General features: G+C 39.6%; 2 protein-coding genes across 2 annotated transcripts in view; one reads left to right on the top strand and one right to left on the bottom strand.

The window, feature by feature from the left end:
* Positions 1 to 5,824: 5,824 nt before the first annotated feature.
* Positions 5,825 to 17,802, top strand: CRYBA1 (crystallin beta A1). The gene is made up of 6 exons (XM_040243866.1): positions 5,825 to 5,855; positions 7,420 to 7,484; positions 8,490 to 8,608; positions 9,936 to 10,077; positions 11,830 to 11,972; positions 12,414 to 17,802. Exons 1-6 carry the CDS (start codon positions 5,825 to 5,827, stop codon positions 12,559 to 12,561), a joined length of 648 nt encoding a protein of 215 aa, XP_040099800.1. The 3' UTR covers positions 12,562 to 17,802.
* Positions 14,818 to 26,276, bottom strand: part of NUFIP2 (nuclear FMR1 interacting protein 2) — a 30,669-nt gene continuing 19,210 nt past the window's right edge. Inside the window, exons 4-5 of the mRNA XM_040244459.1 lie at positions 23,638 to 23,670; positions 14,818 to 21,795 (exon numbers count right to left, since the gene is read on the bottom strand). Coding sequence (XP_040100393.1) covers positions 21,743 to 21,795; positions 23,638 to 23,670 — 86 coding nt within the window. The 3' untranslated portion in view covers positions 14,818 to 21,742. The remainder of the gene's footprint in view (positions 21,796 to 23,637; positions 23,671 to 26,276) is intronic.

Genomic DNA, 26,276 nt, shown 5'->3' with positions numbered 1-26,276 from the left:
AAGATCTGGAGGCTTGAGATGCCTCCCAAATTCTTTCCCAGTACTCAAGCCTTCTCAGGCCCAGCCAGGCCCTGGCTCTCCTACTTGTTGAAAGGTGTAGCAAGGACTAGGGCAAAAAAGATCCCCCAGGAGCAGCCCCTCATGGGGGAGGTAGGTGCTGGCTGAACGCTGACTGGGCCCTTTGCTTTGTACTCAGCCTGCTTATTCCCAAACAACAGAAGTGCTGCTCAGCCGCCTGGTCAGCCCCATTATGCTCTTGCCAGAAAGTGCTGAGTCCAGGGGCCACCCTGGCCCCATGACCTCACCCCTCCCGCCCTGGGCCTCATCCTGTGAGGCTCCCTGGGCCCAGAGGCAAGGCCAGGGGATCCAAGCCATTCATAAAGTTCTACTGAGCCTCTATCATGCCTGGCACGTAGCCCTAGAGTCGAGAAATTCAAGGTTCAAATCGACCACGTTACATTTGGGGGTGGTCTCATTCTCCTTAATGTCTGGTGTGTATGTGTGTTCAGTGGCTAAGTCGTGTCTGACTCTTTGGGACCCTTTGCACTGTAGCCTGCCAGGCTCTTCTGTCCATGGGATCTCCAGGCAAGAATACTGGAGAGGGTTGCCAATTCCTCCGCCAGAGCATCTTCCCAACCCAGGGATTGAACCCACATCTCTTGCATCTCCTACGTTGGCAGGCAGACTCTTTACCACTGTGCCACCTGGGAAGTCCCTTAATGTCTTTTATCACCTCCAAATCTTAAAGCCCATCCCACTGGGCAGACAGTTACCGCACCTGTTCATGCAATGAGTGTGTGGACTCAGAACAGATTTCACAGTCCATGGCCGCCATAGATCAACGGTGCACAGAAAATAACACAGAAGAGTGAAAATGTTAGTCGCTCAGTTGTGTCCTTCTCTTTACGACCTCATGGACTATAGTCCAACAGGCTCCTCTGTCCATGGAATTCTCAGGCAAGAATACTGGAGTGGGTTGCCATTTCCTTCTCCAGGGGATCTTCCCAACCCAGGGATCGAACCCAGGTCTCCAGCATTACAGGGGGATTCTTTACTGTCTGAGCCACCAGGTGCTGTTAACATGGAATAGAGAAAAATATTGGGGAAAAAAATGAACACACGTGGTCTTTTCTAAATTCAAAGAAAAAAATTTTGTTTTTTGGCCATGCCTCGCAGTTTGCAGGATCTTAGCTCCCCAGCCAGGGACCCAGGCCACGGCAGTGAAATCACAGAGTCCCAACCAGCCCCACTGGCTGTCCAGAAATTCCCCAAAGGAAATATTTTTTACCTGATAAATGTATCTAAAATCTTTGCTGCTTGCTCCCACTAATCTCTGTGAGAATCTGGCACAAGATTCTATCTGATTTGGAACAATCAATAATATAGTTACCATTTATTGATGGCACTGGGTCCCATCACTGCCCTCAATCACTGCCTTCATTTCCCTTCATCTGACAACAATGGGTCAAGTAAGTATTATAATCTGACTTAATGTCAGAGAGGCAGGGTTGCCCAGAGGAAAGATTACAGCTTTTGGAGCAGATAGACATACATTCAAGACCCTGTTGAGTTCCCTGGCCCAGAACTTGGCTCCTCAGAACCTCAGTTAACTCATCAGTAAAATGGGTATCATAATGACCTACTTCATGGGGTTGTTGTGAGGATAAAGGAGGCAGTGTCTGGTTCACAGTAAATGCTTCAGAAGTTGTAGTTATTGTTATTAAAGATGAAGAAGAGAGACCCAAGCTCAGTTTGGGAGAAAGGGATACAAGCTGGTTTGCTCCCTTCATTCCCACTCTTGGAGTCGGTCTGCCCTGACTTTCCTGGAAAGAGATGGTAGAGGTAATTGGAGCTTGGAGGCCATAATCATCAGGGGACTAGGGAAGCACCAGCTTCAGACAATATCAGAGGGTACATCCTATAGAACTTGGTTAAAAAACATATTCAGATGCTATTTGCAAAGTATGGTGGTAGCCCTAGAGGTGGGTGATCCTTCTCTGGCTTCCTTGAACTTAGGATAATTGAGGAAAACGGATGGAAGACAGGCTGGGGATACTTATAACTCTAGGAAAATTGGATGGATATTTGTAAATTGTTTGCACAGTGACCCTCATCATCCCTCTCACAATATTTTTGTTCATGTGCCTGGACTTTTCAATCAAACGTAAATGCTCCATTTTTTCTTCAAAAATTAAAAATTGGCTAAAAAAAATTGATTTCATCAGTCTTCATGGTTCTAACACTTCAATACGGTGTTCAGTTCAGTTCAGTTGCTCAGTCATGTCCGACTCTTTGAGACCCCATGAACCGCAGCACGCCAGGGCCTCCCTGTCCATCACCAACTCCCGGAGTTTACTCAAACCCATGTCCATCGAGTCGGTGATGCCATCCAACCATCTCATCCTCTGTCATCCCCTTCTCCTCCTGCCCTCAATCTTTCCCAGTATCAGGGTCTTTTCAAATGAGTCAGCTTTTCGCATCAGGTGACCAAAGTATTGGAATTTCAGCTTCAACATCAGTCCTTCCAATGAACACCCAGGACTGATCTCCTGTAGGATGGACTGGCTGGATCTCCTTGCAGTCCAAGGGACTCTCAAGAGTCTTCTCCAACACCACAGTTCAAAAGCATCAATTCTTCGGCACTCAGCTTTCTTTATAGTCCAACTCTCACATCCATATATGACCACATAGCCTTGACTAGATGGACTTTGTTGTTAAAGTAATGTCTCTGCTTTTTAATATGCTGTCTAGGTTGGTCATAACTTTCCTTCCAAGGAGTAAGTGTCTTTTAATTTCATGATTGCAATCACTATCTGGAGTGATTTTGGAGCCCCCAAAAATAAAGTCTGACATTGTTTCCACTGTTTCCCCATCTATTTCCCATGAAGTGATGGGACCGGATCCCATGATCTTAGTTTTCTGAATGTTGAGCTTTAAGCCAACTTTTTCACTTTCCTCTTTCACTTTCATCAAGAGGCTCTTTAGTTTTTCTTCACTTTCTGCCATAAGGGTGGTGTCATCTGCATATCTGAGGTTATTGATATTTCTCCCAGCAATCTTGATTCCAGCTTGTGCTTCCTCCAGCCCAGCGTTTCTCATAATGTACTCTGCATATAAGTTAAATAAGCAGGGTGACAATATACAGCCTTGATGTACTCCTTTTCCTATTTAGGACCAGTCTGTTGTTCCATGTCCAGTTCTAACTGTTGTTTCCTGACCTGCATACAGGTTTCTCAAGAGGCAGGTCAGGTGGTCTGGTATTCCCATCTGTTGAAGAATTTTCCACAGTTTATTGTGATCCACATAGTCAAAGGCTTTGGCATAGTCAATAAAGCAGAAATAGATGTTTTTCTGGAACTCTCTTGCTTTTTCGATGATCCAGCGGATGTTGGCAATTTGATCTCTGGTTCCTCTGCCTTTGAAGTTCACAGTTCACGTATTGCTGAAGCCTGGCTTGGAGAATTTTAAGCATCACTTTACTAGCGTGTGAGATGAGTGCAATTGTGCATTAGTTTGAGCATTCTTTGGCATTGCTTTTCTTTGGGATTGGAATGAAAACTGACCTTTTCCAATCCTGTGGCCACTGCTGTGTTTTCCAAATTTGCTGGCATATTGAGTGCAGCACTTTCACAGCATCATCTTTCTTTACGGTTCTAACACTTCAATAGAGTGTAAAGCTCCCAAATGGAGATGCTGAAAGTATATGAAGCACAAAGACAACACAAGCATGTCAGTTGTGGCTAGAACTGGTAAGGACTATATGTCAGTTTCATCTCTGCCCCCAGAGTCATGTAACCCTGTCACTGGATATCATTCATTCATTCATTTATTCAGAACATATTTATTGAGCCAAGACTTTTGTTCAATGCTGAAGATGCAACAGTGAACAAGACAGAGCTCTTACCCTCATAAAGGACGGTGTCTAGAGGAAGAAGCAGATAATTAAGCAATCCGTTTCTTTATTTTCAAAAATAGCCTTGTTTCTATAGAAAATATGTCCATATTGTTCAAAACTTGAAAAGTATACTATCAAAAGTTTTATCCTATATCCAAGCCCCAAGTTGTGTCTTGTTTCTGTCCTTGGAGCCCAGTATTTCTGGTTTCTACAGCAGTTTCCAAGTGTGCAATAATCCCACACAATTCAAGCCCCTCTTGAGTTCTTGAATAATTGATTATTGAAACCCATGCAATAATCAGTAAGTACAGGGTGCCATGAGAGCACTTGATGGGGGTACCTAAGCCAGTCCAGGGGTTAAGGAAAGAAAGAAAAAATGAACAAATAAGTGTTTCCCTAAGATCCTCAACTCTGAGAAGGAAGCAAAGGGAAGTTGAGGAAGAACCTCCAGCCACAAACAGCTGGTACCTTAAGCCCTTGCACAGCCACCAGCCAGCCAGCACTTGCTACGATGCTCAAGGCCACTCTACCCTTTGCCAGCCATTGATCCAGATGCCACCAGTTAATCACGCAGCAGAAACATCCTAGGGTGGCACATTGTGTTAGCATCAGACCTGTCCACTGGGAATGTTCCGTAAATCTGCAAATGGATTTTTGGTTCTGAGAAAAGAGGGCTCAGACAAACCCAAGTCACAGGCTGGAGAGATTTGCAGAGGGATTAAGAGAACTTTACTAGGAAGAGTTCCTTCCTCTTTCCAAGCTGCTGAGATTTTTTATAGTATTCATCACCAGCAAAAGAGTAGGGTGATACGTAATAATAAGCCTACAATGTGTCAGGCAGATAGTCTCCATTTTTGGAGGGAGGGGGTCGGTGTTGAGAGAAGGCTGAATGACTTGCCTGGTCACCCACCCAGGGGGTTTAGGATTGGAACTCACATCTGCCAGGCTCAGAGCCCTCCTCACTCATGGCATCTTCCTGCTCCTCACAGCAGCTACGAGGCCTGAACAAGACACCCTCCCCTCCTTCTGGGCAGGCCCCCCAATTACCCCACACTACTCTCACCAGGAGCCCTGAACTTCCAGGGAGCAATCATTTTACCTGTTAGTGTGTCTTGGGTTTGAGAGACTGCTAAGGGCCAAAAGCAGTATATCAATAGTAAAACAAACACCAAAAAAAAAAATACTTTTTGGCTCCAAATTTTAAAAAGAAAATTGCAAAATTAAAATGAATAAATATTAAAATAGCACAGCTATAGGGAGCTTCATGTCTACTAGGTGACTATATAATTGAATTCAACTCTTACATAGTTATATTGGGTTAGGTAAAAGCTTCATCTGGTTTTTCCATACTATCTTATGGAAAAACTCAAAATTTTTGTCCAACCCAATACATATAAATATGATATAATAAAGATTTCTGAGCACACAGTGAGCTATTTTCTTTCTTTCTTTTTTTTTTTTTTTTTTTTTGGTGAACCACTTCAAAAAAAATAGAGTTCAGAATTGTCATAATCCTTAATTTTTAAACATCGACAACAAAATATATACCCCGTATGAGAAGGGAGGTGCATTTTGATGTGTTGATATGATACGAGGTCTTAGGAAGATCCTGAGGTGGCAAGAGGAACCTGGAGAAGAGCAGGGGACAAGAACTCACGCAGACCTGTCCTCACATCTCATCTGCTCTGAGAGCAAGTCCACAGCAGCAGGGCCTGCACTGACAGCCTGGCCCACAGCAGCGGGGCCTCCCTGGATTTCTCTATCCCAGGTTTGAACAAAGCCCTGGGGGATGCCCGCCCAGCAGGCTGAGCCACCAAAGCTCCGGGATCAGGTGGAACAAAAGCCAAGGGAAAGCAGAGTGCTGACAGGGCCAGAGGCCGCTGGCCACGGGGCTATAAAGAACGGGAGCCACCGAGGAAGCGGCACCAGATGGAGACCCAGACTGTGCAGCAGGAGCTGGGTGAGTAAGGCCCTGAGGGGTGATCTGGTCTTTCCTTTCCTCCCCCTGCCCAGGACTAGGGCCCCATCTTCCTGCCTTGTGGTCAGAGCCTCTCAGGATGGCTGGAGAAGATTGGGGAACTCTGTGGGGAAGCAGACTTCTCTTGCCACCCCAAAGGAGTCACTTGCATGACCATAACCACTGCCCTAGCCACCACGGCTGGGAGGGGACTTGGGGGCCCCAGGAATGGGCAGAGGTAGGAGATGCTTGTTCAGAGGTTCAGAATGGAAAGATACATCACGCAGCTTACATGCATTCGTCCCGGGGCCAATACCAGTCAGAGGGAAAAGCCATGAATAGCTGTTTTGAATTAAGAAAACTGATGCATATGTGTCTGTCTTTCTTCCCTCTCTCCTTGTCCCCTCCCCATTGTCCTTCCTTCCTTTACTCTTCCTATCATCTTTTCTGTCTACCTTGCCTCTATGAGCCTCAATATCCTCATCTGTAAAATGGGGATAATGACAGGGCTTACCTCATAGGTTCATTGTGAAGATTAAATGTATTCAGGCAGGTAAAGCATAAAGAACAAGACCTGGCACAGAGTGAGCCATGGTTGTGTGTGTGTTAGTTGCTCAGTTGTGTCCAACTCTTTGGGACCCCAAGGACTATAGCCCGCCAGTCTCCTCTGGCCATGGAATTTTCCAGGCAAGAATACTGGAGTGAGTAACCATTCCCTTCTCCAGGGAATCTTCCCGACCCAGAGATCGAACCCAAGTCTCCTGCATGGCAGACGGATTCTTTACCATCTGAGCCACCAGGGAAATCCTGAGCTATGGTTAAATGTTAGCTATTATTATCATCCTCTTTTCTTCCTCATTTTCCTTCAATAAGTCTTTCAATGCCACCTGTCCCACTCCTCCAACCCTCACCATCCCAACAGGGGTTCAGTGTGGTCCTCCATCAATCACTCTGGAGACCCAGTCCCTGCTCCTGAGATGTTCACCCAGGACATATTCAATAGGAACACGGATCAGTGCTGTGATGAGTGCTGGGAAGGAGGAAAGAAAGCAAGTTGCCATAGGCTGGGGAAAGCAGCAAAGTCTCGGGAAGCAAGGTCGAGGCTGGATAGGTCTAGAAGACAGAGAGGCAGGGAGGGAATGGGAGCATGGCCGTGGACAGCTGGTCAATTTGAGGGCTAGGCAGAGCCAGATAAGAGTGAGACCACGCCTTGGTGATATGAGGGGTCTGGACCAGGTGGTTGTCAAGGGGTCTATATTGGGATATGTGAGAATGAGGCAAGGCTATCGCGGGCACCTGGAGGCAGGCAAGAGAATGAGAGCCACGTTTATTAAGTGGTCCTGGTATCTGTGCTGTGCTTTATCTGCATCATTGCTTCTCATCCTTATAATAACTCTGCACAATGAAGTTTTACTGATGTAAAACGACTGAGGCTCAGCTAGTGAGAGGCAGAGTCTGCACCCCACCCAAAGTCTGTTTATTGGACTTCAAGCCTCTTTCACTTTCACCCGTACCCCTCATCCCTCACCCCAGAGGCCATGACACTGGTGTGTGTTCTGTCTTCCAGAATCCCTTCCAACCACCAAGATGGCTCAAACTAACCCCATGCCGGGGTCTGTGGGGCCATGGAAGGTAAGCCCCTCTCCATCACATGGAAAATTGAGGAATCCATCAGGGCAGGGGTTGTGATACAACCTCAGAGTAGGACTCAAAGCTATGCTTTTCCATGGGACAGTGACCAGCCAGTAAATCATCAGTTTGTAAGGGAAGGGTCCAACCAAAGTCTAGATGCTGTCTCAGGAAGGCTCTCTCAGGATGCTCCCATTTGGACAGAAGGATGATCCTGGAAACCCTTGTTGGGTGGGAGATGTTACCTAGTTTTCTAGGTCAACTCTCCTCCATACTGCTAAAGTTATCTTAAAATAGAGCAGCCCAAGTGGATTATGATGTGGAGAAACTGAGGGCCCAGAAATGAGGAGAGACTTGCCATCAGATCCCAAATCAATGATTGGATCATGGTCTCCTCCTGACCTCAGCATGAGGCTGACGGTAACCACTGTCTGAAGTGGCCGATCCTCAGCCACTGTTTCCCTCAGCACCCTTAACCTCCTCAGTGGATCAACTCTTAAGTCTGGTTCACAGTTTTGGGAGCTGTCCTCTAGCCAGGTTCAAGAGTCAATTTCTAGTTCTATGAAAGGGGTTTATCACAACTCTCCCTTTACACATTAGGTTTCTGTAGCAGATATGGCTGAATAAGCAAAAAGTTAATTCACAGGGAGCCCTTGGAGCTTCCAGAATCCTGGCTTTTGGGCCACACTTATGCAGAAAGCATGTTGGAATGAGTCCACAAATCCTTGGTATGTCCACAGGGCTAGCTATCATCCCCAGCAGACAATTCCTATCAGAAACCTGGCCCCACACCTCATCCCTATGGGCATATGAACACTGCCAACCAGTGATATTACTTCAAACCCCTTCTTACCCTGCCTACACTGGAAGAGACCTCATCAGGCCTCCTGAGCTGCAGCTAGTGATGAAAAACTTTGGATCAGACACAGGTTAAGATGTTGGCCTGGGCCTCTGTTCTTCCTGATGGACCACGTTCTAGCTCTATTCTCCCATTTAATCCCATTTCAGATAACCATCTATGACCAGGAGAACTTCCAGGGCAAGAGAATGGAATTCACCAGCTCCTGCCCAAATGTCTCTGAGCGCAATTTTGACAACGTCCGTTCTCTCAAGGTGGAATGTGGCGCGTGAGTATCAACCTCAGCAGAATCTCAGGCCTCCTATTTCTGATCCCTTCAGACATGCAACCATAAAGATGGAGATCTGAGAAGAAAGATGTTTCCCCAGATTCTAATCATTTCTGGGAGAGAAGCATCCATACTTAAGTAATCTCAAAAAATTTTTATTATGTGTGCAATTCAGTAACTCAAAGCTAGAAGGAACATGAGATCGTTCATGGCTTGGAATTGGATCTGGGGGAGATTAAAGAAATACATATCATGGAGTGGGGCAGTGAAGGTAACCAGCTCTGTGCTTCTGGAGCCCATAGGCTTCTGCCTGGGGTTCTCTCAAAACAAGCTACAGGCCCCTTGAGTTTTTCTTGCCTACACAAAATAGAGAGGAAACTATCAATCTATAGCCTCTTCACAGCTAACTCCCCTTCTATGTCCCAGAGCAGACACTAAGCTAATTTCTCTATATACAAGGGAACTCAACTCCAGAGAGTCATATTAGTTTCTAGCTAGTCTTTCTTGGTGGTGATTAGTTTCCTTGGCAAGGAAGATCCTCTCTTGTTTTGTCTTCCTGCTCTTGGCAAGTTAGTTGAGTCCTTGATCATCTGAAAACATTTCACTGAGCCTGAAAACACAAAGGCTAGGTCTAGGCAGAACTAGCTGTGTATGTAAATAGGCTTCTACAAGTTGTTCACCCCCAACTTAGAGCTCTTCAACCCTCAAAGTGAAATACTTTAAGGTGTCATCAGTAACTAAGACCTGGTTGAAAAAGGTCAATCTGAGCTGTTTTAATAAATAAGGCAAAATAAATAAATCAGGTATATAGAGGTCTGCAGGAGAAAGAACCCACAAAGTGATAAGGAAACAAGAGACTTAAGTCATCCATATGCTTCTTATTCATCTCTTTGCTTCCTTAGAAGCCAATAGGTTTGGCTGGAGCCAATGCCATAGTCTGGGGTCACAAAGAGACGGACACGACTGAGTGACTGAACTGAACTGAATGCCCTAGTCACTAGATCCTGAACCTGGAGCTCTAAGTAGAGAATATAGCACTTTGAGGAGAAAGGAAATATAATTTCAGAATGACTTTGCCAGTACTCATTACTCAAGCCAGTGAAGTAGACCTCTTCAGTACACAATCCCAAAACAAATATATTTACAAACCTGCACAGTGCAGCTGCCAGCTCATTCCCCACCTCTTGAGATAAATGTATGACTTTGTATGGCTCTGTTGGAACTGGCTATTTCACCCACTGTTAGCATCTAAAACAAAGATGCTTTCTCCTTGCGGCCATGTAAGCTCTGAACACCATGAACAAACACCATTACTTGTCTTTGGCAGCTGGGTTGGTTATGAGCATACCAGCTTCTGTGGGCAACAGTTTGTCCTGGAGAGAGGAGAGTACCCTCGCTGGGATGCCTGGAGTGGGAGTAATGCCTATCACATCGAGCGCCTCATGTCCTTCCGCCCCATCTGTTCAGCTGTGAGTCCTTGAGATTTTCATTTCTGTGCATGTGGGGGATGGATAAGAGAGGGTGCATATAGACTGACTTATTTCTCATCAGTTGGTTATGCTGAAATGTGGTAGGAAGAAGATAAAAGTATAAAGAGAAAAACACAAGTCTGCCATTTTTTTTTTTCTCTCCTAGATATTTTCATTAAGCCAAAAGGGCAGGCCTTCCTGGGCTTCCCTGGGGGCTCAGACAGTAAAGAATTCGCCTGTCAACGCAGGCCCTGGGTTGGGAAGATCCTCTGGAGAAGGAAATGGCAGCCCATACCAGGGTTCTTGCCTGGGAAAATCCCATGGACAGAGGAGCCTGGTGGGCTACAACTTAGCGACTAAACAACAAAGGGCCTTCTTAGAGGTGGCAGGAAGCAGATACTCAGATCTTCAAAAGGGCAATAGGATAATTAGAGCACTTGGCAAGTAGTAAATCCTTGAACAGTTAAATTTCAATCTATATACTATTTTACCTAGAAACAGGGAAAAGGTGAAGTAACTCTTTAGTGTGTGGGATGACTGAAATAGGCAAGACTTCCAGTACTTCTTATCTTTGATTCATAACTTTGTTTCTAACACTAAAGTGAAGTCGCTCAGTTGTGTCCGACTCTTTGCAACCCCATGGACTGTAGTCTACCAGGCTCCTCCATCCATGGGATTTTCTAGGCAAGAATACTGGAGTGAGTTGCCATTTCTTTCTCCAGATCTTCCCAACCCAGGGATTGAACCCAGGTCTCCCACGTTGTAGGCAGACGCTTTACGGTCTGAGCCACCAGGGAAGTCATACACTAAGCATTATCAATTATGCATCAGAATGGGATGCTTCTCCTCTGTGGAGAACTCAAGCACAAGCAGGGTAATCTTCAGGGGTGTGTTGAAAAATGATCCCTATATTGGGAATAAGGCTGGGCTAAAACCTTTTCAAATACTCATCTGTATCATGTGATTTTTCTCATGATTTTAGTTAACGATCTCATCTTAAAGTCCTACCAAAATTCAAGCAGTGGAGATGCTAAACACCTCTAGAACTAAAAAGTATTTCCCTATCTGGATGTTTTCATTTTAACTCCCGATTCCACCCCCCCCCCCACCTCAAATGTATACTTTACACATAGTAAAACGCACAAATTCTAACTGTATATTCTTATGAGTTTTGAAAAATATCCATACCCACATAACACCCTGATTAGATATACAACAATTCCATTGCCTCATAAAATTACCTGGTGTCCCTTTCCAATTGCTCCTTTCCACTATCACTAGGGCTAATTTTGCCTGTTTCCGAACTTCCTAAAGGTTAGTCTCTTGTCTTCTCAATGCTTGTGTAGTCGTCATGTCCCCTACCAGACACTTACGTTTTTTCCAACGCTGTGTGCGTGTACCCACCCCACCCCCAACACAGACTTACTTTTCCTCTCAACTTGTAGAACCTTTTCCACATTAGTATTAATCCTTGGTTGGCTGTCTCAAGTATTTTTTCCTGCTGTCATATTTTCTTTCACTGGTCTCTTGTGGTTCCAAACTATACCAGTTATTTGTACATTTTTAATGTCATAGTATTAAGCTGGATTATACAGGATTACGGGTAGTTTTTAAAATCTCTGTATTGCATGAAATGTTTTTTACATGAACTTTCTTCTGTAAACCAGGGGCATTTTGAGTTTGACAAATGTGGCAAAGAATTATGATGACAAACCTTAACACTGGAGCTAAACTGAAACTTCTGTATTATAGAATCATAAGGAGTCTAAGATTACCATTTTTGAGAAAGAAAATTTCATTGGACGCCAATGGGAAATCTCTGACGACTACCCCTCCTTGCAAGCCATGGGTTGGCTCAACAACGAAGTTGGCTCCATGAAGATACAATGTGGAGCGTAAGTGCAAAAAACAGGGTTGGAGCACATTTCAAAAACTCTTGCAGTTGCAAACCTTATGAATGTTAATGTATCAATGGTCATGTATTATCTGAATTCACCCACTGATGTCCCATTGGTATGACTGTCACATTCTAGCTATCAGAACTCCGAATCTCAAGTTTTTGGTACCACTATCACTTAACCTCAGCTTTTTCTCCCCCAAACATTCCACTACAGAAGGACTTACGTTGACTAATCTCATACCTCTTTTCCACAACTTTCAGCTGGTTGTAGGTACCTGTTCATACATGCTGCCTGGTATATTTAGGATTGCTATTAATTTTTAAGCCTAAAAGCATTCCATACTATTGTGTTAGGGAAACCAGAGGCTCAGGTTTGGGGGTTGTTTACCAGGTCTCTAGCTAGTTTTAATAACCTGATATCCTCTGGGTTTTCCAGCTGGGTTTGCTACCAGTATCCTGGGTACCGTGGCTATCAGTATATCTTGGAATGTGACCATCATGGAGGAGACTACAAGCACTGGAGAGAGTGGGGTTCTCATGCCCAGACTTCCCAGATTCAATCCATTCGCCGTATCCAACAGTAGTGGATTAAAAGCTCCAAGTAAGAATTCCTCAAGCATGAGACCTTCCTAAACAATCTAGAACAAAATATATGTTCTGCTGATATTGCTTCCAAATGTTAGCTGCTGAAATCCACAATAAATGTCATTAAAAGAAAAAACCCCAACAACTTTGTAGACTGAATGCTTTATAGAAATCACATTTACATGGCTAAGAATCTTTAAAGACAAGCTTCCATAAAACCCCAAGTTCCCTTTGGTGTCCTTGCAAGTCAGTCATTGCCAGACCAAGGACGATGATCCTCTATTTCAAAGAACATTAAAGCATATAACCCAAATCTATCAGTCTATATAGTGACAGACACACTTTTGGTAATTGTTTTTGAATCTTTTCTCTTTTTCTCCTTACTCCCATTCTAACATTGATGTTAGCACTGCTATTTTTTCACCTGTGACAGATCACTGCTAAACAAACAGGAAGCTTCTCCAATTGTCACATTGTTTAGCTCAATTTTGGCTTATTTCAACTGTAAGAACGTAAGGCTCGGTGTCATGACAAAACACAGCATAGCTGTTCTCACAGAGGTGATTTTTCCAAACATATGCCAATTCTAAGCACCTTAATAACCTGATTAGGAACTTATGACCATGCTATATTTAAGCCTTAAATTATTTGTACATTTGAAAAATATTACCCATGTCGCAATCTTACCTTAGTGCTCAGTAGATTTTTTTGAATTAAAGCACACAAAAGATGATAACACAAACACCTTGGAAACTTTAAAATTTTTTATTCAACAATGTACACTTATTGTCTCTTAATTTGATCTACAAATTTCTCAAGTTTTTTTTTCTCTGATAAAATAAGTCAATCTGGGTATGGATGTCGAGTGCTTGTAATTTATATTTTTAAAACACTGAACATGAAGTAAGACATCAATAAAGGAAGATCATCACGTAACTGACACTTCCTCAGAATCCATGACATCAAAAACAGCTATGGCAAATACCTAAGCATTTAAGCAAAAGAGGAAATCTCTGGCCACTGTTCTTATATCTAGAAAAGCCCTATCTTTTTGACTGGGCAAAACAAACACTGAAAGAACATTTTTTAAATTGGGAGACAGAAGGAAAAAATCCTCTCATATAATTGTAGCCCACTAATTGTCCTTTCCCCCAGATTAAGAGGTAACAGCTCCTAAGTGCTAATGCACACAACACACAGAAATTACTGCGCTCCTCCAATACGTTCCAAGACTGAACATGCTGACAGATGCTGAGGAGTAGCCACAGCCATCAGAGGTGATGCTACGCTCCTGCATTCATGCCTTTTAAGGCCATGCATTATGGGCCACCTTTCGCATTCTGACTAGTAGACTTCATTTTTAACTGTCACTTCCAGGCAAGACACAGAAGGGCGGGCTTGCTGTGTTTTCAGTCAACAACATACATTAAGAGCACACTTGATGACAGAGAAGGTAATCCTCTTCTATACATAGGAAAAACATAAAACGGAAATATTTCTTTTATATCTAGGAGCAAGGGGAAAATACCATTAGCATTATCTCTACTTAAACATATTAGCCTCTTCTACGAAGGTCCGGAAGAAAATACAAAACAATCTTTTAAAAGATGATTTGACAAAACTTGGCCAGTACATCTACACAATCCTTTAAGTACACAAACATGTGAAGTAGAGCTATTTAGTACATGCAGACTGCAGCGATGAAATCAAATCAGCTCAAGTTCTAAACTTGTTCTAATCAGCCTGGGCAGTTTTAAAGAGATACACATTATCTTTAACTTGTGCTTTGATCTTTAAACAACTGAATGATTCTAAATCTCAAGTCAATCATTCAGTAAACCAAAATTTATGCTAAAGCAAAGGTAAAAAGCTCATCCTACCTTTAAACCAGGTTTAAGACATAAAATTGTCACAAAACTCCATGTGGCAAAGGTCCTTCCTTCATTTGTTTCAACCACTTTTAATTTCTATTTGATCAAATAAACCTAAATTTCACTGGAGTATCCAACAGTTTGTAAAGCTGATAAAACTGCCCTGTTTAAAAAAAAAAAAAAGCCCTTTAGCAGACACGAGTCAAGCTCTCATTTTAAAACTATGTTATTAAAATAGGTGCCAATTTTTCTCTCTTCTAGTTCCAATGATGAACTAACCCAGAACTCTAACTTTGAGCCATGTTTCTACAGATGGTAAAGCTAAGAGCAGCAAAGTAATAAGGATAGGTCACTTTTGGTAATGACACACAAATTAAACTTTCAAAACATGTGCATAGCTTTATTCATCTACTTAGATCTAACCTTTTCATGGAGCTTCAGCAAAATTCGAGTGTGCAAAATGCATTTCTAAAACGTAATGCAAGCAAAGCTTTTCACATTTACACTGGCAGAAAATACAGAGAAACTAACAAGCCACAGTAGGGAGAGTTCAGATCTTTTCTTTTTTTAATGACAAGAATTGCACAGTTCATTATTTTGAGACAATTGTTGCAGACATAAATATTTAAAATTTTCTAAGCAAGGTGCTTTAACAATAAAAAATTTTAAAGTTGGGAAGAGCCAATAACTTGGATCATAGCTCACATAGAATTCCAAATTAAAGTGGACTCTTATCTCCGTAGATTTTGCAAACAATGCTTTTTATAACACTTTATAACACTGAAGGAAACAGCAAGCTGAAACTTTTTTTTCAAAGCACACAAGAAGTGGTGTCATCACATTACTTGAAGAAGGTGCTGAGCGGGGAGGGAAGGGAAGAACCTTTTTACTATTTCCCACTACAGAACAGCCACTAACAGACTAAGAACAAAACGAAAAAAGAAACAACCAAAAATGTAACTTAAATCACTTCCCAGTTTATAAAACAGTTCCAGTTTGTGACAAGATCTATAACTTGAAACAGAGAGCACCAGTTGGGCAATAGAATGAACATCTCATACTGCATAAAAATTAGTGAGGTGGTTAAGAACCATCAACTATCTCAGGCATTGTAACATGGCCTTTCCAATTTTATTATTATTTTTTAAATATACATGCAAGGCACATTGATATAAAAATAGATCTCTGGCCAACAAATATATTAAATAAGCAAATTTAAATTTTGGCTTTGCAATATTGGCAACATCAAAATATAATCAGATAGCTTTGGACCACGTATCTTTCTCATATTCCTCCACCCCATTTGGTGTTATTCCTCCATCATAATTGGGTTCAATCTCCTTCAAGTATGTGCTTGAGAAATGACTTTTCCTCATGTCAAGTAGCATAAGTTTATCTTTGCTAAGTAAAAATACACTAGAGAAGCAGAATAGTTGGTTTTGATTGATTTGACTGAACTAAATCGGATTGGCTTGGGGCAATATTACTTCTCCTTTGTATACAAACAAAACTCACTCCCCAGTATATATAGCAGACAATTGTTTTCTTTCTAAAAGATCAGCAACAAACCAATACTACTATTTCCTTTAAGCTATTCTTCCCAACTTCTCTTTTTGAGGCAGAGGGAATAATAGAAGCAAAATTAAGATTTTCAGCAGTAGGAGATATTTTAAGGCCAAAATGTGTAATACTAACAGAATATGTATTTTCCTAAGTTAATATCCTTCACAGGCCAATACCATAAAAAACTTTTTGTACTTATCTCCTCCCAAAGGGAATTTTTAAATCCAATCACTTTTGCTAGTGGCTGTGCTACAGGAAAGGTATCAAAGCAACCTATAAAGGTATGGTATATAGTCACGTAAAAAGTGCATCACATTCTTGATTTTTCAGTTTCTCATAGCAGCAGCAGGATTATTCCAAGACAGAAAATAGTTGTTATTTTCATCCTAAAATGCAACAATACCTAATGAAATGTGTTCAATATCATGAAAGGATCTTCCTCCATGGAGGATAAATGAAACAGATTAATAAGACAAACAGGGGCAAACTAAAGGCATTCATTCATATTTACATATTAAAACCACTTTTGTTAACACCAAATCTTTACACCTAGCAAAAGTAATATTTAAGGATAAAGCAGACATTACTAAAGCAGTATCCATTTTTGGAGCCTAGTTTAGCACCTGAGGAGAGGGTATATGGAAAGCTATAATTTACCTCAAGTTGGTCTGTTGGTCTTTAGAATAAAATTTCAATATGCAATCAAAGTGAAACTGGACTGGAAAATAAATGTTTGCAGCTATTTTAATAAGGCTGTAGAAAAGGGATACTGCGGTATTATAAAATGGCTTTAGAACTCTGGACATAAACAAAACTTTATAGGGAAATAAGAATCAGCAATCCCATTTGTGAGGACGGCTGTTTCATATATTTCTAGCCCGGAAGTGCTATTTGACTCTCCCAGTAATGCAAAAGCAACATACCATTCATACTTCACTGGGTGTTTTTGTTGTGCAGACAATTTAAAACTTCTACTTGTAAGCTCCGTCTTGAGTAGCAGAATGGTGTGAAATTTAATTAAAACCCAGTAAACTTTGAGTGATGTGAAATTTTGCTTTTGAATGAAGCCAATGACTGATTCATCCTTCTTTAAACCAACCCATGGTGGTCCTTGTTCTCACACATCTGAACAGATTAAGGTACATTTTAAAAAAAACATTTTAAGATAATTAGAAGCCCAACTTTCTCACTATAAAAGAATCCTGGTGCTCTGTCAATTAGTTAATGAAAATAACATCCTTATTAAGAACTAATAACCTAAAGCCTCTCTGCAAACATAAAGCAGCTTTTCTCCTAGTCTTATCCTCTGGCCCCTCCCCTTAAACAAATAACACTTTGGGTGGCGGGGGGTGGGGGGGAGATGAGAAAATTCTACCCTTTCTTCTAAAAATTCAACAGTAAAATTATAGGTAGGACTACTGAAAGACACTGCCTGATCAGAATCTACAACTGGTGCAGCATTAACGAACCTAATCATATATATTTGTTCCACTATAGTCTGTTGTACACAGTTAGCACAGGTATACAAGAGGGATCATGTGTTATTTGAGGATATGGCCCAGTGATAGAGCTATACTCATAATCCTTGGAAACTGTGGACTTTTAATCTATTTCTAGGATTTGAGGAACAAAGTCTTGAAACGATGACTTCCTCCTTAGAGGAGTTTAAAATCAAACAATGTTCTCTTCCCAATTTCCTTGACTGTGGCCATTTGGTACATCACAAATTTCACACTAAATGGCTTTTTTGTATTTTAAAAAGTTTACAGCAAAAAATAAACCCTTAGATGCCTCCAGTTGGGTTAGCAACAAGCCTAACAACCAAGCACGAAACTACTGCTGCTATGTAATGTTTTGTGAAGAAACACATTTTGTATTGTGGACAACACTCATAATTGAGGCTTGCCATATTTCCCCTAGAAACTGTTATTTGAAAAAACAATGCAGCACTTTTTTTTCCTTTATAAAGTTTTCGCCAAGATTCTGTGATTAGGAAAGCAGATGATTAAGGAAAACAGCAAAATTCTAAACCTCTCCAGCCATTTATTTCAAGAAAAAACAAACTGGCATTAACAAATTCCTAGTTATTGTCTATCCCCTCCTAGAAAGTAGAGAAGGAAGTGCTAACTATAGATGCTGTAAATACACTGTATGTGAAAGCTCATTACTAAAGTCAGAGTAAAGGCTATGGAATTAACTTCAGTTCATTAAAGTGGGGTGAACGAAGAGAAAGATAAATACACCCTGTCTTTTGAGGGGAAGGGGAATTATTCAAGACATCTATGAGAGTGGTATGTGACGCAGACACCTACAATCAAGGCAGATTTAAAAAGAAATCTTCACTCATAATTAGTATCTTCATAGCTATTAAAAAAATAGGTCATGATTTCATTCTTAGTGCCATTTTTCAAATACTACCCTTTTAAGGATTAAAACCACCTGACTTTATTCTGTGTAATGAAAACAAATGGCACAAAATAAATACAAGTTCATTCTCTGAATACTAATGTCTTACACACATTCACTTACTAATTTTTAATATTTCCTTCTCTCATACACACACAAGCACTCAACACACACACAGACACACACCTTTTCAGTCTTTATAATGGAGGGATGTTAAAAATCCCCTCTAGACTGTATTTGGTTTATGCTACAGTACTAATACTCTGAGTTGAAGAAAAATTCTTTATACCGAACAATTACACATCAACGTTATTTAAATGTGCTAAATTAATCACAGCTGAAGTTTAGAAGCTTACACAAAATAATCAGGAAACAGATCAACTCTTTAAGATTTTTTTTTTTTAATAAGTGCTCTGTAAGGAATTGTGTGAGGACCTAAGAAGAAAGATTGCGACAAGTAGAGTTAAGTGTTACCAAACAGCACAAAGGAGATATGTCCCAAAGTCCTGCTTGTACCTAGGCAAGTAAGTCCATTAACCCAATGCCCCCAAAATACTGACAGTTAATATGATGGGGCACTAGGGTTCCAGAAAGTAGAGACATCCCTAACTCTATACCTCTAACCATATAATCAAGGAAATTTCAGTGGGGGAAATCAAAGGGAAATGTTGCATTGTTTGATTTAGAAGTGAGACTCAAAAACCTTTGGACAAACATAGAGAAGGGAGACATTCTCTTTTTGGCTTCTCTAAACAGGGAGGCCTGAGGGATATGGAAGGGAAGTCATAAAGCAACAACAGCTTGTCAAAGATATTTTAAAGATAAACGTTGCTTGTGAATTAAAACTTCAGATGGGGGCTGTTTTCCTAATTCCTTTTAAAATATATATTCATTCAACCTCTGTGTATCACAAACCCAGAAAATTTCTTGTGAGTTGTGAGACAGAAGAGCTTTCAAATACCAGGCAAGCAAAATGGATGTTTAAAAAAGGGGTGGGGGGTGGGAAATGAGGACGAGAAGAGAGGGAGAGAATCTGGCCCTAAGGCGACAAGTGGTTACACAAGGCAATTGAACACACAGCAGAACTTTAAAACCTATAAAACAAACTGGAGCCTTTTTTCCTTTAATCAACTTTGTATCTTTTTTTTTAACCTTTTGAAAATTTTTATTAAAAAAAAAAAAAAAACACAAAACACAGACTTCTTTCACTTCAGTATGTGGTATGATGCATTTTCCAGTTTGTTCAATGCTTTAAAGCTCAAGGATGCCTCTGCTTTCAATTGTACATGGGCCTGAAGCATCCTAGCTTTTGGCAAGCAGGCAGGAGACTCAACAAAAATCAAAATAGAACAAGGCAGACTAAATGCAGGGCACATCTGTAAACATATTATACATTTGAAAATTACAATATCCGTAAAAGTGATACAGTTTACAGGTGAAATGAAACTATCTGGAACTGGCCTACCACAAGTTTCTGAACCTGGACTGATACAATAAGTTATCTTATATATATATATATATTATATATAAAAGTTTTGTTTACATCAAGTGGAATTGGCAATCCATGCTTATACTTTTAAAATCTAAGCAGGGCAGAAATCCAGACTATAAAGATATTTTCTCTACTCTATGCTGAGTCCAACAGCTTCTTTCACAAACTACTTGTTAAAAGTCTCAAATAATCAAACAAAACAAGAAAACTCATCCATACTACAGTCGCTCAAAACTGGACATTTCTTAAGCAAAAGGGCTGAGCAAAAAGTAGCTACTTCCTCCCCAAAAAACCCTGGGGATCCAGTCTACTTTTATTAGAAGACTACATCTCTCTGTATAAATACCCTGCTATTTTAACCTGTATTTGACATACATGGATATACTAATTTCTGTGTTTGTGTGTGTGTGTGTGAGACGCGATGCTATGTCAGGCCAGAGAACTTGTTTTTATGCCACTAACATCACCCAACCTTATATTGGACCCTTAGTTTCTGCACACACACAAAAATTTATTTTAGCACGCTATATACAAGCTGCAGTGCAACAGGATGGTAATGTGATAAGACAGGGCTGATGCTCTTCTCTGCCCAAAAGAAAATTTCCAGAATTTCACATTATTTTCCTTAAAAAAAGAAAAAAAAAAAAAAAACCCATTTGCTCTAGTAATAAAATATATTTATTAAGATATAATTAGAAGCTAATAAGCTCAGAAGTATAGTTTGCATGAAAACACACCTTCTATAGGCAGGGTTTATTACCTCCTCACTGGCTAAAAAACATGAAGCTTTAGTTTTCATGGACTTTTTTCTTCCCCTTTTAGATTTCTGAGAAATTAAAAAGAATTTACAGAAAAGTACAGAAGTTTCTCTTAGATGTTTGATGAAAAACAAGAAAAATAGCACATTTAGTGTTAGTGACAGAGAGCAAGTCTGGAGCACCTACAGTTGAAAAGCAGAATACATTTTTGCTCCCACTTACACAGTTATGTTAGAACATGGGCACAGGAGGATTTTTCCAGATTAAATATCTAAAGCCAATTGTTTGTTCTGTAACTTTTGTTTAAATGACACTCATAAAGTTTTTAAAGTCCAATAGGTAACCAAAGCCAAGTGAAACTATGTACCACCAACTATTTCAGAACTGTAGAACTTCAATGCCCTCCCCTATCCCCCCACCCCACAAAAAATAAAAGGAAACAAAGAAAATATTTCCCAACACCCCACAGAGGCTGCTTATTCCTGGCAAGACATGCAAATCATATTCGCTAAAAAAAAAAAAAAAAAGACCTCTGCAAACTTCAAGGCAATTTATCCAGCATTCTCGCAGGGTTCAAAGTATAACCAAAAGATCAAGGGAGGAGTGGGGGAAAATGTTGAATCATTCTGGGTTCCCCGATATTAGTGTATACTTTAGTCACAGAACAAGATACAGAGATCTTTTAAAGTGGATTTGCCTTTCCAGTGGGTCATTTGTTGCCCAAGGTGATGACAGCAGGAACTTTAGAACCACGCTTGTTAATAAGTCCATATTCATTAATCACTTGCATTCACACTTAAAAACAAAAACTAAAAACAAAACAAAACTATTCAGTACCGGAGATTAAATAACCATGTGTAGTCTCTTGAAATAAATTTGTTTCCTTAAGAAGTCTAATTACTTTCAGTTGCCTTTTTTTAAATAACTATATATATATAATGTATATATATATATATTTGTATATATTATCCTGTGATTCTACTTATGGTTCCTCTGCTGCGTTGAAGATCTAGGAGCATAAAAGCCTTGTGTCCCCCATGAACGGTGGCTCTAATGCTGCAGAAAGGTTACAAATAGGCAGTCTGGTCCTTCATTGATCTGGACTATCCATGGCTTCATTGTAAGTGATTATCCTTTTGGGATCTGGATGGAAGGTTAAAACATAAACACATAAATAAAAACAAAGTCTGAAATTCCCAAATGCCCATGTTCAAAAAATAAATCCCAATAACCATCATGAAACTGCCCTCTTTTATGAAAACACAATTTAAAGACCATTTCCTCTTTCTATTAACACACGTGTGACCCACTTTTCCTCACCCCATTTCAATGGATTCCCAGGAACAAACTCCTCTTGCCAGTGAGGGAGACCTCCTATTAGAGGGTTGAGTTCAGTTAACCAGGACAATGTGCTTCTACTGACTATAAAAGCAGCAGATTTGAAAAAAGCAGACAAAATTTAAGTCGTCAATAATCCAATACTTTAAATAAAAACTCAAGATTTATTTTCTTTTGTTCCTGGCAAAATGAAATCAAAATTTATTTTAAGCAGTGCGGATTGTCAAAAACTTCAGGTTAACTTAAGTCTGGCAGAACTATCACTTCAGTTTTAATTATGATTTATTTCTTCCTTCTAATTTTCCACAGTACCTCCACACTTTATTCTCAGCAACAGCAAAAACCTGTGGATATCCTAGGCTCGAGTATAAAACAGTCAGAATGTGTTTGGCCAAACATTCCAGTGTTATTTTAAATTCCCGTTATTTATCTGTATGCCCCCCTCTTCTAGAGAGCAAAGATTGCATTACATACTACATCTATTTATCCTAAGAACTTTTAATCATACATATGCTTTAGTAAAAAAATAGAAAACCAATAAAACTTGCCATCTAACAGAAAAGTATAAAGGCCTGAAAACAGTATCAAAAAACTCAAGCTCACCTCAGGCTAAGAATCAATCTAATTTTGTCCAGAAACAATATCCTTTCTAGAACTCCAAGGGACATCCACTAGCAACTTGCTGTGAAGATAATATTCATTCTTAATAGTTAATAACCATTTAAAAGTGGAAAACAGGTAGGTTTACTTTTGCAGAGTATATTTTATAGACTACGTGTTTAAATCTGTGTTTGAATTAAAAAGGTACACAGAGAGCAACACAAAATAAGAACTTGTTATTTTCAGGCCACAGCTGTGTTAGACAAAAAATATCTGGACTAAGAATAAGAGCAATATTGGAAAATCAGGGAAACTTACTTTTTTAGTCTGGACACTTTAGTTTACACTCTAGTTTACATAGCTTACATGGTAACCTCTCTGTGCCTCAGTTTCCTAATTTGTAATAAGAAAATAGAATTTCTAATGTCTCTCAAGTTCTGAAAATCTAGGACTTTTCACATTTGCCTGAAATTCACTTATTTTAATCAGCAAAGTAGATGGAAAGTGGGATCCAATTCAGTTACAGAGCTCTGAAAGCCAAAACCTATCAATATTAACCTATCAGTGTCAGTGACTAACTCTCTAAACTAAAACTCACTTCTATTTCAGGTATACCACAACAAATATATTTTATTATATTTGGACAGAAGGTACTCAGTAATTAGGACAACCAATTTCAGTTTTTTGAGAACTCTAACACAGATAAAGATTGGCCATAAGTGGAAACACTTATTTATGTTGGTTTTCTAGATTAAAAAATATTTTTGGTCTGTCTTATCTTTACATTCAGGGAGGAAAAATATTCACATTCTTTACACGGCAGGTAAAAACTACACTCACATACATTCTTTTCACTTATAGTATTACCCTGTCTTTAGCAGTCTTGGTATGGCAGCTATTGTCCTTTGATTATAGTTATTATTAAATAACTTTAAAATACAAAGTCTAGTTATTTGGTGGGCCACTATTCATGTTATTCCCACCCAAAAACAATGTATTGTAACTAGTGTTTAGTACTAACATTTCAGGTAACCTAACCATTCTTACCTTGCTTCTGCAAATTCCAAACAGATTCCATTTCTGCAAAGAAGAAAAAAAAGAATTATTTTTAAATACTAAATTTTGCAGAGCAAAGTTTAAAGCTGAGTTTTTCACTTTAAACCTAAGAAACCTAAACTGACTATTGCTGGGCTGGAGGTAGGGTTGAAATAACACAGTTCTAAGAAACCTAGACAAAACACTCATATTTCCCTTTAATTGTTGAGAGTGTCACTGAGATGGTCTGAAACATTGATTACAGAAAGTCTATTATTACCTGAAATCAAACCACCAAGAGAACAATTGTATCTGCACAAACAGCAAAGATTTGCAGATGTATGCTATAAGTAAATGATGAAAAACAAAAGTCACTGTTATCAAAAACAACCCAACATCCTTCAACAAGGTGCCTAGCTCCTTTGAAGGAAGCATCATCAAATTTAATCAAACTAGACCTTAAAATGCCTTATTAAAAATTTACTTAACTCCTTGGTCTATTTAAGTAGTTCTCTCCTCCGAACCCAACCTACTCATATTTAAGCCCAAAGGTCAAAATGCCAATGCATGCCCATTTATTAATAGCATTCAACCCTTATCTGCTCAACTGAAATGTGATTATTTATAACATGTCTACTTTAGTATCTTAGAATCAGTATGTACATGAAGAAACTATAATGACAGTATAGACAGAGGACAAGGAAAACTACCTGAAAGCATAGAGAAAGCTTCACAGAAGGGATATTTAAGTCTTGAGGAGTAAGTAGATGACTATTACAGCGTAAGAACCAAAAGATTGTACTGAGTAATAGGAATGACCTGTAACTAACACTGAGAATAAATGCTCTTCCATGGCCAGATAACTACCATTCTGAAAAGACAAAAAAGTGATTTTTATTCTGTATAACTGGATGGTCTGTATTCTATAATTTTTTTGTATTCTGTAACTTATCAGCAATCAACCATAGTTAAAGAAAAATGAAATTGGAGCTCGTTAAGATCAGATATAGCTGAACATGGATTTTTTAAACATGAATTATAGTTAATGTACAACATAATGGCTCCCTGGGGCTAAAGCAATGTGTACAGATCTAAAATTATTACTTGTTTGATATGTATGGATGGGGGCAGGGAAAAAGATTGGCAGGAAAATTCCCATCTCCTAGGAGGTCTAAGGAGAGAGAATTGCAACCAATCTAATCTGGGGGGAAAAAAAAAGATGTATCAAGAAAGGATTTCTAGTCATGGCAGTCAACTATCACATCAATACAATTTCTAACTCTATTAGTTTCAAACAATTAGGAGGAGCTGCAACAGTCATTAAAGCTGTTATCTATAAATTTCTGGATCTCAGAATAGCTAATTTTAAGAAGTCCAAAGATAAGCCTTTTCCTGGTTAACATCACTACAAGAACATTAACCCAACCACATTTTCCCTTCTAAAGTACAATACCACATTTGCAACAAAAATTCCTGAGGTATTCTGTATTTACAGGTTCCTTGATGCTTATTATTCAAAATTTGCTTAATGCAAAGATAAATCTATATTTAGTTATATGTTGAAAGAAGAAAGGAATGATAGAACTTTCCAGTGTTATAGCCCACCTATACTATAACATTTTCCTTTCTCTTCCCCACCAAAGAAATCTTCAACCTACCCCTGCCCTACTCTTTATTTAGGGGATGGGGAGGGTACTACATTCAAGAGTCACAGTAGCAGCCACACTACTTTAAAAGCAGAGTAAATATACATGTTTTGAATAAAAACAACAATAACTATTTGCAAACACTTCAGACTGAAGACATTTCCTTAACTTCAACTAGGACATTCAGCTTTACATTCTACTCTAATACTGTACATTTTAAGTTATTTCTGGCAAGAAAATCTTACTGCCCTCAAATGAGCTCGGCAGTAGTGACTCTGACCATGAGGAGGGAAAAGGGATGGTCTGACCTAGCTAAAAAATTAGTCATGGGCCAGCCTAGCTTCCAGTCAGGAAATCAGCATTATCTAAAGTGTTGTACTAAGAAATGAATGCAATTCCCCTTCCTGCTATTTAATATTACTTCTTAACTGGTAGCAACTTGATTTCCTTGATTAGAATTTTAATGTTTCTATGAAACTCCAAGTTAAGATGTAAAAGAGGAAATAAATACTGTTTGTATGATTATATGCCATGTTTAAACCACTCTAAAAGACTAACCAGAAGCTAGTGATACAGAGCACATGGGAAAGAAGTCAATGATATTTTCCCCTCTTTTAGGTTACAAGTTAGGATTCAGATGTTAAATATAAAATGAGTTTCTCTGTATAACCTTCTGTATAACCTTGTTTTAACTATCACAAGAGAAGCTGAACAGTATAAAGAAGGCTACAGAACTATACAGAATCACAACATAGTAATTAATCTTTTTACTTTTAATACTACTCTCTTCTACATACACACACACACACACAAATACCCAAGTCTTTAACATCCCAGTTCTTTTACAACAGGCATCACAGCATCCAATTATGCAAACAGTTATTGAGAAATGGTCACAGTAGTGGTCATTTTTGCCAAAGATTCTTAGTAGTCAATGTTGCCAAAATTCTGTCATTTAGACCATTACCATACAAATTTTAGATTTTACTGTATCAAAATTTTAAA

Source organism: Oryx dammah, unplaced genomic scaffold, assembly GCF_014754425.2.
Source record: "Oryx dammah isolate SB20612 unplaced genomic scaffold, SCBI_Odam_1.1 HiC_scaffold_8, whole genome shotgun sequence".
In the NCBI taxonomy this organism is placed as follows: Eukaryota; Metazoa; Chordata; class Mammalia; order Artiodactyla; family Bovidae; genus Oryx; species Oryx dammah.
The sequence above is the reverse complement of the archived record's forward strand: the minus strand, read 5'-3'. Positions and strand labels throughout refer to the sequence as shown.

Bases quoted from the DNA above. Each gene is read 5' to 3' on its own strand.
- CRYBA1 (XM_040243866.1), top strand. From the start codon at position 5,825: ATGGAGACCCAGACTGTGCAGCAGGAGCTGG. The intron at 5,856-7,419 runs GTGAGTAAGGCC...TCTGTCTTCCAG, and splicing joins GACTGTGCAGCAGGAGCTGG to AATCCCTTCCAACCACCAAG. The intron at 10,078-11,829 runs GTGAGTCCTTGA...TCTGTATTATAG, and splicing joins TCCGCCCCATCTGTTCAGCT to AATCATAAGGAGTCTAAGAT.